The sequence below is a fragment of the Pipistrellus kuhlii genome, unplaced genomic scaffold (genome assembly GCF_014108245.1).
Source record: "Pipistrellus kuhlii isolate mPipKuh1 unplaced genomic scaffold, mPipKuh1.p scaffold_m20_p_12, whole genome shotgun sequence".
Classification (NCBI taxonomy): Eukaryota; Metazoa; Chordata; class Mammalia; order Chiroptera; family Vespertilionidae; genus Pipistrellus; species Pipistrellus kuhlii.
The window spans coordinates 41,466,506-41,480,734 of record NW_023425427.1 but is presented as its reverse complement, the minus strand read 5'-3'; the positions used below and the strand labels follow the sequence as shown (position 1 = coordinate 41,480,734).

Below are 14,229 nucleotides of genomic sequence, written 5' to 3'. Positions count from 1 at the left end.
GGAAAAGGCTACTCTGGGGAGGGTGGCCTTTGTGTGTCTGTTTCTCTTTTCCTTCTTCCCTTTATCCCCTCACTATCCCTCTATTCCCTTTCCTCCCTCCTCTCCTCTCCCCCCTCTTCCTTAATTTTCCTTAACTCGCTGGGTTCCTCAGAGACCGTGTCCCATTTCTGTACAGGTGAATGGCATTGACTTGAGAAAGGCCACCCACGATGAAGCCATCAATGTCCTGAGACAGACGCCACAAAGAGTGCGCCTGACACTCTACAGAGACGAGGCCCCGTACAAAGAGGAGGACGTGTGTGACACGCTCACCATTGAGCTGCAGAAGAAGCCAGGCAAAGGCCTGGGATTAAGTATCGTTGGTAAAAGGTGAGAGAAGGGCAAACATAGTGACCTGTCAAAAATGATGCAGTCTAAGGTATTTTAAAGAAAACTGCCACAAGTAGAGTCTTTATCAACAGCTAGTGTCCTGTAAGAATGGAACATCCAAAGACATAGGTTTTGAATTTTTTCAGTGAGTATTCGGAGAGCTTTTGAAAGTATCCAACAAAAAGCTATTTGTTTTCTTTGGGTTTTTTTGTTTATTTTTGAGTACCTACTATGTGCCGGGATATATATTAGATTCTGGAGAACAGAGTTAAGTAAGACATGGTACCTGATCTCAGAAAACTCACAGTTTGGTAAGTGAGGATTAAATACATTCTTGCAAAAAAGGAATCTATTGATGAGTGACAGAAATGCATTGTGGGGATCCATGGAAGCAGAGGCGAAATGGACCAAATGACTCTATTTAAAGGAAGTAGATTGGGAAACTTCTTTAGAGAGAGGTGCTTGCGCAGAAGCTAGAAGTGGTCAATGATAGTTGGTTTCTGAAAGGGGATGGAGGATATTCCAGGGAGAGGGTCAGTATGAACAAGAGCATGCCACCAAAAGGGAGCAGATAGTAACTTTAGAGGCTGTGTTGGTAGATTGGTGCATATACATAATTTATGTAAATATTCATATATAAGAAATATTAACAAATATATAGGACAGTAAGTTCCAACACCTTTATTCTGAAGATGGGAAAGCAGATGATCAGATGGTGAAATGGCTTGAGGCCACTATCTTGGCAAGAGCAAGTGGTGCAGATCACCTTTCAGTTGCCTTTGCATCTCAACAAGGAGTTCTTGGTTTATTTATAATTTTTTAAATGAAATATTGGAATAAGTTAGTATTTGTTCATTTTGCATAAATTTCTCTTGATTGAATGTTCTATCTATAATGATTTAAAATAAAAGGCAACACAGCAAGGGTACTTAAGTTTGGGGTAACAAATGGTCTTAGTTTGAGATTCACAATTATTATTCGTTTTTAATAATGTTAATAATGTTGATAACAGCAGCATATTTTTATAGGCACAAGTCTACATCTGTTTAAAGCTTCATTATGGTGTAGAAAGGATAATAGATTTAATACCCAAGGACTGATTCTTACATCTCATATTTTGCCATTTGGTAGCTGTGTGATCCATACAATGAGTATTGTAGTAGCCACTTCTACATATAGTATATAATTGTTGAATAAATATGCTTATGCAAGACATATTTAATCTATGAAGTGTGTATATATATGCCTAAGTGACCAAATGACCAGTCGACTGGTTGCTATGATGCAAACTGACCACCAGGGGGCAGATGCTCAATGCAAGAGCTGCCCCCTGGTGGTAAGTGCTCCTACAGCCAACCTCCCATGTCTGGCCAACCTCCCTCAGGCCCTCCCCACGGCCAGCCAACTTTCTGTAATCCCTCACCCCAGCTGCCCAGCCAACCCTCCATGATCCCTCTCTCCTCACCCCCTTAGCCCCTCACCAACCTCCCACAGTCCCTTCCCTGGCTGGCCGGTTACCGCCCTCCCCCCCGCCCCCCCAATTGGCCCTCATCTCCGCTAAGGCCAAGGGACCACATTCATGCACAAATTTGTACACCAGGCCTTTAATATATAGCATATATTATAAGACATCAACTATTATTTATCGTAAAAATTAATTCTGATAATATTGCCTCAGTGTCAACTTGAAAAAAAAAAACTTGTAAAAGTAAAATTTTCAGTTAAATAATTTCAGCCTTTTATTAAATAAGCATTGCGTTACAATTGAGAAAGAGTAATGTTGAAAATCAAAATTATGTTTGCAGAAATGACACTGGCGTCTTTGTATCAGACATTGTCAAAGGAGGAATTGCAGATGCTGATGGAAGACTGATGCAGGGAGACCAGATACTGATGGTGAACGGAGAGGATGTCCGTAATGCTACACAGGAAGCCGTGGCCGCTTTGCTAAAGGTAAAAATCAAATGCTCAGAATAATTGAGTGCCATGATATAGAAGAAGGGGAATTTAACCGTGAGCTAGCTCCGTGCAGCAAGTACTGACTCCTCTTTCTTTAAAATGTTCTCACAAATAAGAGATAAGTAAGAAACTATATTTCTATAATAAATAATCTTCAATACACAAAATCTTCATGCACATGAGATTTGTTTCAGTGTTTTTGGTAATAATAGAAAAACTGGAAGCTATACAGTTGACAAGACTATGGCAAAGGCACACGGCAAACATATCTGTTTAAAAGTCATGTTCAGAATAACTGTATTAATTAACATGAAAAAATATAGTAGAGAAGGTGAAACAAAATTTTATTTACAGTGCAGAAATATCTATGTAAAATAAAATCTTTTTTTTTTTCACTATAATTAATGTTAACTTTTTGCCATATTTTCTCAGATCCCAATTTTAAAATAGGGTACATTAGTATTGTAGAATCCGATTTCTTCTTTTCCATCCCATGTCATTTCTCTCTTGAAGTAATCATCATCCAGAAGTTGGTGTATATTCTTCCCAACCATGTTTTTATATTGGTAATATATATACACCCACTTATGTCTCAGTTATCTATTTCTATACAACAATCTCCCCAAAATGTAGTGACTTTTATTTTATTTTATTTATTTATTTATTTTATTTTTTTGGCTTCAAAGAAATTAAGGTGTTCTTTTTTTTTTTTTCCCCTCCTGCCTCCCTCCCACACATCCCCTCCCTCCCCAGAGTTTTATGTCCATTGGTTGTACTTATATGCATGTATAAAATAAAATCTTATAATAAGTCTTTTAACAATAATTATGAGTTGATTATTGGAACTATAGAATCCTTGTTTCTTATTTTCATCATTTTCAAAATTTTTATAGAAGAGCAATTGCTTTTATAATAGAAAATTTGACTTTAACAATTTTTTAAAATTTTTTTATTGATTTCAGAGAGGAAAGGAGAGGGAGAGAGAGAGAGAAACATCAATAATAAAAGAGAATCTTTGATTTTCTGCCTTCTACATGCCCCCTACTGGGGATCAAGCCTGCTACCTGGGCATGTGCCTTTGACTGGAATCGAACCTGGGACCCTTCAATCCGAATGCTACTGCTCTATCCACTGAGCAAAATCGGCTAGGGCTAAAACATTTTTATAATAATAGATTCCCTTGACATTTAAATGAGATAAGTTGCAAGTAGATGAAAGAGGTATAATTTCTCACATTGAATAATTAATGCATGGAATTTGTTAACCCCTGCAGCTATATAAGCTGGAAGTATAAGTAGGTTCAAGAAGAGTTTGATAAATTCCTGCCCCTCTCCCCAAAATACCAAACAAACAGAAATACACCTTATGAATAGTGCATGCAGGTCAGGTTTTGACTTTTCAAAATTTGATTTGTGATCAATACATTTACGAGTGAAACATCTCTTGTAACCTCTGTCAGAGAAGCAGCATGACAATACCTATGGAAGTACTAATTTGTGCTAGACACTATCCTAAGTTATTACAACAATCTAGAATGGTCTCCATTTTTAAATTGTAGAATAGAGATTTATCAAACTAGACATCTATTAAGGTCTCACAGCCAGTAAATCACATAGTCTGATTTAAAACAGTGTGTCTGACTGCAAAAGCCCAGCCGTCCCACACCCGCATGCGCTGCCTCCACACCAGACTGTGGAGCATTTCTTTTAGCCTCTGATGTAATGCTTTCCTGTAAAGGGCCACCCGGAAACGGTCTTCAGTCCTTGTTTTGTGTTTATGGTAGCATGGCTAATTTAAGCATTGTTTATTCAGGAACAGTGGAACAATAAAAGAGTTCAGCCATTTATCTGCGTATCTCGGCTATTAAGAGCAAAACAAGTTGCTTTATTGTTTGTTTTGTTTTTAGAACCCGAGTTATTTAGTTCATTTAGGCTATCTAAATCAGTGTGCTTCCTGAGATAATTGCACAGTTCTCAGTGTAAATTATGAGTCTCCATGTAAATTATGAGGTCATAAGACAGTCATTTGGTGTGGCTGTTGCTGCTTGTTGTTACTACTTTGACTAATTCTATTTTTTAAAAAGAGCCTTTCTACAAAGCATGGAAGGTATCCTTGCCTATGGAAATGTCAAAAGGAACATGCCTTTAGAAACTCAGTCTTAAAGAATAAGAATTTTATTTATTATATAAAGAATAAAAAGTGCTCCTAAAGGCGACTGTAGCACTTTATTTAAACATTTCCATAACTCCCTGCTCCTCAAGTGTTCCCTAGGCACAGTGACCTTGGAAGTGGGAAGAATCAAAGCTGGACCTTTCCATTCAGAGAGGAGGCCCTCTCAGAGCAGCCAGGTAGGTAGCTCTGGGATGCACCTGGGCAATGCAGGCCACACGCCAAACGGAACTCTAAGATGGTCTTGCCTGCGGGCTGGTTCAGGGCCGTGGACACAGGCCTGGCTCTCCGCAGCTGGGCGCAGTGAGGCACAGAGGTTGAGGTAGGGAAGAACAAGAGCTGAAGGACAGGTTAGCAAGGTGTAGCTCTTGAGTAGTGTGTAAGTGTTCTAAGGAACTTTTATTTTCTGGCATGATTCTTTTTTCCATAATCTCAAAAGTTAACCAATTAATGTAGAAAAGCCTATCAAGATAATATATTTTTAAAGAATTTTATAATTAACATTGATCCATCAGTACTCAGCTGAAAAGAATCCCAGGTAAGTGAACTGCAGATGCACCTCGCACATGTAAAACACGGTGTTCCACCGGTCAGGTCTCCTGTCAGGGTCCTCTCCTCAGTCCTGTCTTCTGATGATAGAAGCCCATTTTCGTCAACTTGTCCATGCAGGCCCCTTGTTCACCCCTCACTGACGACCATCAGTGTCCTGTTGAGTGGTCCCAATTCTGTCTTTAAGCTGTATCCGGGTACAGCATCAGTTTAAACTTGGGAGGATTAGCTTGAATGAGATTGTGAAAACCCACTAAAACTTAAAGTAGACTGGAGTCGTTTTCATCCATCCTTTGAGCTTCAGTTTATTTAGGTCAGTATGCAAAGTCTTCCTTAGAAAAGAATATAAAATCAGTAGAAACTGCTTAAATGCCCACCAGTTATCAAACGCCAGGGTTACTTCTTAGGTGTTTCTCTCTCGATGCATTAAAAGACTCGATTCTGAAATAAGTGGCCTGGAGGGCTATTGTTCTCTCACACTCTCTAAAGTAACTGTTTTTGCGTGTGTAGATGAGCGAATGCAGCCTGTCGTCCTTCACTTTCCCGCTGTCTGGGTCCAGTGCCTCCGAGTCGCTGGAAAGCAGCTCAAAGAAGAACGCATGTAAGATCGGTTACGTGTTTAAGCATGATTTACTGGTTTGAATTTGACAGATTGTCCTTCCTGCTTTAATTTACCTCTGAGCTCTTTTCCCCCCAAATCTTTCCACATACTATTCCAGGTGGAAAGATGTGTGTTGGCAAAAACTCAGAACAGCGTGAAGCTATGCCTACAGCAGCTTTTCCAGTTTTATGTTTACCCGACAAGACATACCAAACATTAGAATCGCATTCTGGGTTTGTTTTGTGGGGTTTTTTTTCCCTACTGAGCCTATTGGTATATTGGATTTTTATTTCCGTCCCCTGTTTTATGTAACACCAATTAATCAGAAGATGCCATTAAGAGAAGCCTTCTTTTTCCACGAGGACTGCAAAATTTTTGATTGAGAAAATTAATGTGATCCTCCTGTGTTTTAATTACATGAAATCTTGATGCAGAGGGTTTTTGGCTTGGAGCATCCGTTGAAAGTTGTTCAAATTGGAGAAAATAACCAGATGGCATTCTCTGTTTGCAATATGACTAATATTCAAACTCAGGCATTTCCGTCCGTGAATTCTTTTGAATGCACCCATGACTTTATTCCTCTCAGCTGTGCACATGTGTCTTTCTGTCCAAAACACATTCTGTCCTTGCCTCACTCAGAGGGGATTATTCAATTATTTAGCTCGTGCTTGAAATATGATAAGAAGGAAGAAATGGGACGGCGTGTGCATTTTTCCAACTGGAGGAATAAGGAGTTCTTGTGTGAGACAGACTTAATCATGGTTTCTAGGAACTCCAGAGCCCTTTAAAAAAAATAAAAATAAGGGTGTGTCATGTAGTCCCATCCAGCTCCAGACACTGACTGAACTTTAAAAATGCTTTAATGACCATATTTTGTCTCTTTCACCTCTATAGTGGCATCAGAAATACAGGGATTAAGAACAGTTGAAATAAAAAAGGTAATTGGGGGTATGTAGGGGGGAGGGAGGTGGAAGAAAACAGGGCAAACCCTGTGACTTCACAAGCACCCGCATAGGTGTTTTCCTAGAAGCTACCTTGCTTTTTATCCAGTTGACAGTTACATACGACACATATGAGAAATAGCCAGTCAGTCTTTGCTGGCTTTTCTCATTATAGTTCCTTGTTTGAAGAGTCATTGTTGGCACAAGCTGTATTGTCAGGAACAGCATCAGTACAGCCCCGGCTTCACACTGATGAGTAGGTTGTTAGTTCCTATTTCTAGAAACAGATTCTCTTGACGGCTGTGCACCAGAGAGAAGATAAAAGCAGCTACACTTATTGAGCCTTTTCTGTGTGCTGAACACTCTTGTAGATGCTCTGTGCACCCCGTCACCCTCTCATTTAACGTGCACTGCAGCGCTTTGTGAGTGAATGTCTAGGATTCATTGAGAGGAGTGGACTTGTTCCAGGTCCCAGTGTCTGTACGTGGGGGTTCCTGGCTTTGAGCACGGGTCTCTCTGGTTGGAAAAAGTGTGCCCTTTTCACTTCATCAGCTTACCTACTCTTTGTCAGTTCACAACATGATTTTCACATCACGGGCATGATTTCTTTCGCAGATGCTTTTTTTCCCTAACTAAACCACACTAAGGACCTGTGTCAAATAAAGTAATGCAATTTTTTTTTTTAGCTTCATTTTTCACCCTTACACCTAGAGGATCAGTAACCTATAGAATATGGTGCCAAAGAAATCAAAAGTCAATTAAAAATATTACATTGGCCGAAACTGATTTGGCTCAATGGATAGAGCGTCGGCTTGGAGACTGAAGGGTCTCGGGTTTGATTCCGGTCAAGGGCATGTACCTTGGTTGCGGGCATATCCCCAGTAGGGGGTGTGCAAGAGGCAGCTGATCGATGACTCTCTCCCATCGATGTTTCTAACTCTCTATCTCTCTCCCTTCCTCTCTGTACAAAATCAATAAAATATATTTTTTAAAAATATATTACATTGACCAAAATAACTCTCTCTATTCCATGGCAGGGGCCTACTGATTCACTGGGGATCAGCATTGCTGGAGGAGTGGGCAGCCCACTTGGTGACGTTCCTATATTTATTGCAATGATGCACCCAAATGGGGTGGCAGCTCAGACCCAGAAACTCAGAGTAAGTTGAACTAATGGCCTTGGTCGCCTTTGCAAATTTGGCCGAAGTTTTGATAAACCTTTTGAATCTGCCATAGGTTGCAGGCAGTTTTAAATGTCCATATCTGCTTTGAAATCAGCGAACCCAACCACGGCAGGGCTTGCTTTGAGGAGTAAAAGATGCAGAAAAGTAAAAGAAAGGAGAATGTGCTCTTGTATGCAAATTTTCAAGCAAATTAAATCAGAAGATTTGCTGTTGTTTCTTAATTTTTTTTCTTGCTTGAAACTCCTTAGAAGATGTCAAAAGAAAATAGGGAGTGATTCAGCTTACCAGTATGAGATGAAAATGTCTTCCTTACACATTTCATTGGTTTAAATGCTGATTTAACTTTATGAAGTTAAAAATGATCATTCATGTTGCATTGGATTATCAGCTTTGCAAAAGTTCAATTTACAAGCATGGACAAAAGTAAGTTTACAGTTGTAATAAAAATGCGTAATACAATAATTCAGAAATAATAATACCAGAATATACTCTTGTGTTTCAAGAAGTCACAAACTGCAAGCCTCCTGTAAACGTGCCATAAGTTGTCAAACTGTACAAAACCTGCTTCAAAGTTGAGGGATTATCCAAACATAGAGCACTATGATGGAATTTATGTGAACAGTTCAGTTGTGAAATCATTGAATATTCCATTCACGTCTATAAAGTAAAATCTGTGTGGCCTCATGTCAAAATGCTCTGCAAACATAGCACCCTCTGAGTTTAAATGTCTAAATGGGGGGCGGTCCAGTCTTCTTTGACATCTAAATATAGGATCAACACTTAAACATTGATTGTTACATGCAGTACAAGGTGTCAGAAAACCCTTCTGTGATGGGCCAGTGACCCTTTTAGGGCTTGTGGACATGAGGGTCTGTCACAACTTCTTAGCTCTGCCCCATGAGTCACCCAGGTAAGTATGGCAGACTTTGTTCACCAAAATAAGCAGTGGGTCAGACCTTTGGGTCACAGTTTGCCCACCCCTGACTTACATAGTCATTGTAATGTGTATAATAATATCCGGAGAAATTCTGGTTTCCAAAGAGCATCAGCTATCTTCTTCTTTTTTTTTTTTTTTTAATAGGAAGCAGTGTTTTACCCAGGAGAAACAAAGAGAAGAGTGATTTTCCCCCTCCCCCAGAGACTATAGCACTCATTCATCATGTGTTACTTTGTCTTATGATTGCAGCTGCTTGGAATTAGCGGTTTCTTTGGGTAGATTCCCATTGCTGGTAGCAGTGTATGTGTGTGTGTAGCGTAGGGAAGGAAGGGATTGCTCAGGCCTCAGTGTCCCTCTCTCTCTGGCTGCTTTTGCAGATGGCTGTTTCTTACTCTTGCAGGTTGGAGATAGGATTGTCACTATTGGTGGCACCTCCACTGAGGGGATGACTCACACCCAAGCAGTTAACTTGCTGAAAAATGCTTCCGGCTCCATTGAAATGCAGGTAAAATTTTTCTCCCAAGCATGACTCAGAATGTGGGGAGCGTGAGGACACATGAGCTTTCATGTTAAACAAGTAAAAACGCTTAAGTCTCCTGCTCCTATTTAATTCACCATTTCCCTTGAACAGAAATGATTACATTGAGAATTCTAAGAGAGTAGGTTAGAAATACATTCTGGCACATTTATCGTGGTGCATTTGTTGTTTCACACATTATATCCAAGAGGGAAAAATTCAAGGTCTTAGCAAGGAATGGTCGGTCAATTGTCAGAATAGTGTAAGTGGCTTATAATCTAAAGATCTTTAAAAATTAATTGCATGTGAGACCACGTTTGAAACCATCAAGGATCTTGATAGAATTGAAGTAGTAAAATATTTTTATTGTCTATGGAAGAGGCCTCTGAACCTTGTGAAATTTCTTTCTCTTTGGCTGTATGTTATATTAACAAATGAGTAAGTGTCCAATAAGATACATGTTTTAGTCCAAATGCTGCTTTTGAAGAAAGATTACTAATTCTTGGCCATATGAACTTGTGTGTTTCTCTTTCTCCTCCTCCTCCGCATAGGTGGTGGCTGGAGGAGACGTGAGTGTGGTCACAGGGCACCAGCAGGAGCCTGCCAGTTCCAGTCTTCCTTTGACTGGGTTGACATCCAGCAGTATATTTCAGGATGATCTAGGGTGAGCTCATATATTATGGTCTGTATGTTCCTACCACTCACATAAAGGTGAAATAAAAGGAGATGAGGGATAAAATATAAAAATCAAGTGTTTCTAAAATTTTAAGTAATTATGGCATGGATTTATTTTATCAAAGATAGATAAACATGTCACTGAGCATCTTACATTGTCAGCTCTGAGTTTTGGGAGAGTACATTTTTGTCTTGATGTCACTACCCTGTATGACATGGAACAAGCCAGACTTGTCCTTTTAAAAAATCCAACATTGCCTACTCAGTCATCTTTTTGATTAAAAAAATTTAGTTATTCACCACCTGAGGACCAAAGAATTAGAACAAAGAAAGAGGAGGAGAACGAAGCATATTAGCATCTATACTAATGAAAGAGAAATATGCAAATTGACCGTACCTTTGTGACGCCCACTAGACAATTAGGAGTGAATATGCAAATTAAACCAACAAAGATGGCAGGTTAATCTGCATACACAGGCGCCTAGCAGTGGGGCCAGGATGCTCTGGGCCTCTGGGCAGCATGGGAAGGTGGAAAGGCAGCTCTGGGCTTGAGCAAAGGTGGAAAGGCAGTGCAGGCAGCCAGGGGAAGGAAGGCCCATTCTTGCACAAATCTTTGTGTGTTGGGCCTCTGGTTTTTAAATAATTTGATTCAGTTTTTACATTATTGATCATTTTTTTTTCTTTCAGAGCTTGGAAATACTGGTTTTTATGACTTATTCCAAGATGGTCCTCTACACTTTAGTCTTCTCATTTCATTCTATTTTACATATTTTTATTGATTTCAGAGAGGAAGGGAGAGGGAGAGAGAGAGAAACATCAATGATGAGAGAGACTCACTCATTGGCTGCCTCCAGCATGCCCCCTACTGGGGATCGAGCCTGCAACACAGGCATGTGCCCTTGACTGGAACTGAACCTGTGACCCTTCAGTCCACAGACCAGTGCTCTCTCCACTGAGCCAAACAGGCTAGGGCAGCTCTCTCACTTTAACTAAACTGGAAAAAGAATGAGCTTCTCCATGCATTGAGCTATGAATATGTTAATTTGAGAGAACTGATCATGAGTAATAGAGTTAGGGTGTTAAATAGAATTTCATTGGATTATGTAAATTTAAAATGCTGAGCCCAGCACGCACCGACTGACAATTCAAGCCTGCTCGAAACACCGGAAATGTTCTCACCATCAGTAACAGAGAATGATGCTAGTTTTTTTTTATAATCCTTAACTTGCAGGTGCACAGTAATATGTAAATTCTTAGAATCCAAACACTTTTTTCTCCCCTTCCTTTTACTATAGACCTCCTCAGTGCAAGTCTATTACCCTGGACCGAGGACCAGATGGCCTGGGCTTCAGTATAGTAGGAGGGTGCGGCAGCCCTCATGGAGACTTACCCATTTACGTTAAAACAGTATTTGCGAAGGTAAGATGGCAAATTTTAACCACCCTCTCCCCCCAGTAAGCATTCATTAATCATGGTCAGCAGCTGGCTTATTAGTTTATGGCCCGAGGTAACGCCAACTGGTTAGCAGTTGATCATTTTCTTTTGGAACTCCCTACAGGAATGGATCATTAAATATTTTTGTACAATTTGAGGTTTAGTTATGTTTTAAGGAAAATAGGCTCAAACTGAAATTTCATGGGAATTCTTGACAATATATAATACATGAAAATATTAATGACTATTGGACAGTAATGCCTGATTTTTTTTTTTTCTTTTGAAAACAAGTGACATATGACTGAATGTCTTTGGAAAATAGGGCACTTTAAATATCTATGCTCTAATATGCTGGCATTTTTATTTTTTTTTGGCATTTTTTTGTTGTGAACTATAAAACAGGAACAGAGAAGTATATAAAATTGATATGCATATTAGTTGGGCATTTATTTTGCAGTTTAATGTCATTGAATAAAATAGAAAAATAATAACAAATATTTTGAAGAGTATCCAGAAGCTCTCACTTGGCAATAAATCAGAATTTTCAATTAAGAAATTTATTTTTTAAATAAAGAAAAATCATTAGTATATAGTTGAAGTATATAGAAATCTGTTCTCTGTTAAGAATGTTTAGAATAAGAAAGAATAAAGTTACTGTAGCATCGGTGAAGTATTAAACAATTTAAACCCATATAATTATTTGTTTTATGTTGTTGAGGCATTTTTGAGGAGCTACTAAATTGGAACAAAATTTCCTGTAGGAGAGAATCTAGAATCTGAACTCTTTACAGCAAAGGAACACCACTTTTATCAAACCTATGGAATGATTTGCAACAGGGCTTGAGATTAGTTCTGTAGTCTATAAAGTGCCTACCAATGGAGGTTTCATTCTGTTATTTTCAAAAAGTAATTATTTTAACCTGTTTAAAGTGCTATATATAAGGCAATCAAGCTATAGACTTAATTTATGAGATTTTTTTAAAGCCACCGGTAAGTCCAAGAATACGGGCATCTTTGCCAGTGAATGGAAGCGTCACACAGTCCTTTTCCCGTGGCTGGGAGCAGTTTATTTAAGGCATGCTAGTTAGAACATATTTTAAGAATTTCATCATTATGGATTCTCATTAACTTCTCAGTATTTTAATCTTCCATTTAATTGCATAAATGCCTCCCATAAGCATGCCTTAAGATGTGGTTCTTTTTTAAACAGCAACGTCTGTGTTTAGTCTTAATCATTAGGCCCACAAAGAATATGAGCACTCCACCTCCCCTTGGGAAATAAAGAACCAGCGAGCATGAGCTGCCTTTTTGAAACCACAGAGAGAATTTACGTTAGAATTGGCAGGATTTGTGCCTTGCCCTGCCCTTGCCAACATGCACGTGGACTTTATGCTCCTGCAAACCTTTGGCTTTCACAGCCCTCCTGCCCTTGTCCTATTTTAAAAACCTGCTCTTATTCCCACCTAATCCTTTGTTTTCTTTCTGCAGGATAAAAATAATAATAATAATAAAAAATCCTAGATTCTGTGAAATCATTTCTACTAGGCAAATTCCCAAATACTCTTTATTAATTTGGGTTCCTACCAACAAACCATTCAGCCAATCTCTTGACTGCTAAATGCTCTCTCAAATAGGCATTCCGTTGCTAGAACCATTGAGGAGAAGGGTCTCCTTTGTGTGTGCTCATGATTGCTGAGGGGCGGTGGGGCAGCCCGGGAGCGTGGAGAGCCCACGGACCTGCAGGTCCACTCCCCTTCTTGCCCAGGTCTTGTTCACTGTGAGCCTGTGTGGCAGCGCTATTTGAGAAGTCCACAAGCCTGCTTTGCATTTGCAGGGAGCAGCCTCCGAAGATGGGCGTCTGAAAAGGGGTGACCAGATCATCGCCGTCAACGGACAGAGCCTGGAGGGGGTGACCCACGAAGAAGCCGTGGCCATCCTGAAGCGGACGAAAGGCACCGTCACCCTGACGGTTCTCTCCTAAGCGGCCGCCAGAACTGAGCCAGCACAACCCCCACTCCCACCCCGCCCTGGGGGAGGGCGGAACTGGCCCTGCGGGAGCCTTTCCCACGCTGGGTTCCTCCTACTCTCCAAGGCTGTATGTAGGGAAGGCGCCATTCACAGGTGTAGCTCGCATGGACCAGTGATTTCCTCACTGACAGCCTAGCCTCATGTCCTCTCCCTCCTTACCTATGGTGACCGTAAACTCACAGGTAGGACTGTCCGCATAGTGAAATCACTCCTTCTTCCTGAAGACACCTGGCACTGTAGAGTGACACGGGCAAGAAGTATTACATGCTAAACTGGTTGGTAGAGGAAGAAAAAAAATAATTCTAAAGCTAGCCATGAGAAATGGCTTTAGTCAGGGTGAAAATGAAAATATGAAATAAAGAAGGAAATGTCAAGTTTTGTAAAAATGCCTCGTTTTGTCAATCTATCCCTCTCCCTATTACTAAAAAAAAATCAGTCTTTTTTTCTATTACAATTTTTAAATAATACTCAATATTTAAAATATTTGAATATTATTTTAAAAATATATTGTTCCCTCTGAAAGTGGGTTTCTGAGATGGAGGAAAGAGCAGATATCTAAAGCAGTGTCCCTATGTTTGAGGCACATCTTCATGGTCATTTTCGTTCCCGACCTGTTATAAAAGGTCCCTGTGATTCCACAAGTGAGAGCATGGTGTCGCCCGCACTGCCTGTCATTTTTCTGGAAAGCAGCTGTGCTAACTGAGGGGGAACATGGAAGGCGCTCAGCACCCGAGCGCTGGCTCTAACGGATGCAAACACTAAAAGCGTGTTTGCGCACTCCGCAGTTGCTTTTCAGTTAGTATCATCTTAATGAGAGAGAAGAAAGCAATGCGTTTGTAATTATTTTGGTTGTATGCCATTAGAAA

At 39.9% G+C, this 14,229-nt stretch overlaps 1 protein-coding gene across 8 annotated transcripts in view; it reads left to right on the top strand.

Annotated features, from left to right (window-relative positions):
* Positions 1 to 13,749, top strand: part of MPDZ (multiple PDZ domain crumbs cell polarity complex component) — a 156,514-nt gene extending 142,765 nt beyond the window's left edge. For all 8 annotated transcript variants that reach the window (XM_045580241.1, XM_045580244.1, XM_045580243.1 and 5 more), the window contains 10 exons: positions 176 to 369; positions 2,175 to 2,322; positions 4,590 to 4,676; positions 5,557 to 5,647; positions 6,542 to 6,585; positions 7,626 to 7,748; positions 9,110 to 9,214; positions 9,778 to 9,890; positions 11,197 to 11,320; positions 13,170 to 13,749. In XM_045580241.1, coding sequence (XP_045436197.1) covers positions 176 to 369; positions 2,175 to 2,322; positions 4,590 to 4,676; positions 5,557 to 5,647; positions 6,542 to 6,585; positions 7,626 to 7,748; positions 9,110 to 9,214; positions 9,778 to 9,890; positions 11,197 to 11,320; positions 13,170 to 13,316 — 1,176 coding nt within the window. In that variant the 3' untranslated portion in view covers positions 13,317 to 13,749. The remainder of the gene's footprint in view (positions 1 to 175; positions 370 to 2,174; positions 2,323 to 4,589; positions 4,677 to 5,556; positions 5,648 to 6,541; positions 6,586 to 7,625; positions 7,749 to 9,109; positions 9,215 to 9,777; positions 9,891 to 11,196; positions 11,321 to 13,169) is intronic.
* The last annotated feature ends 480 nt before the right edge of the window (positions 13,750 to 14,229 follow it).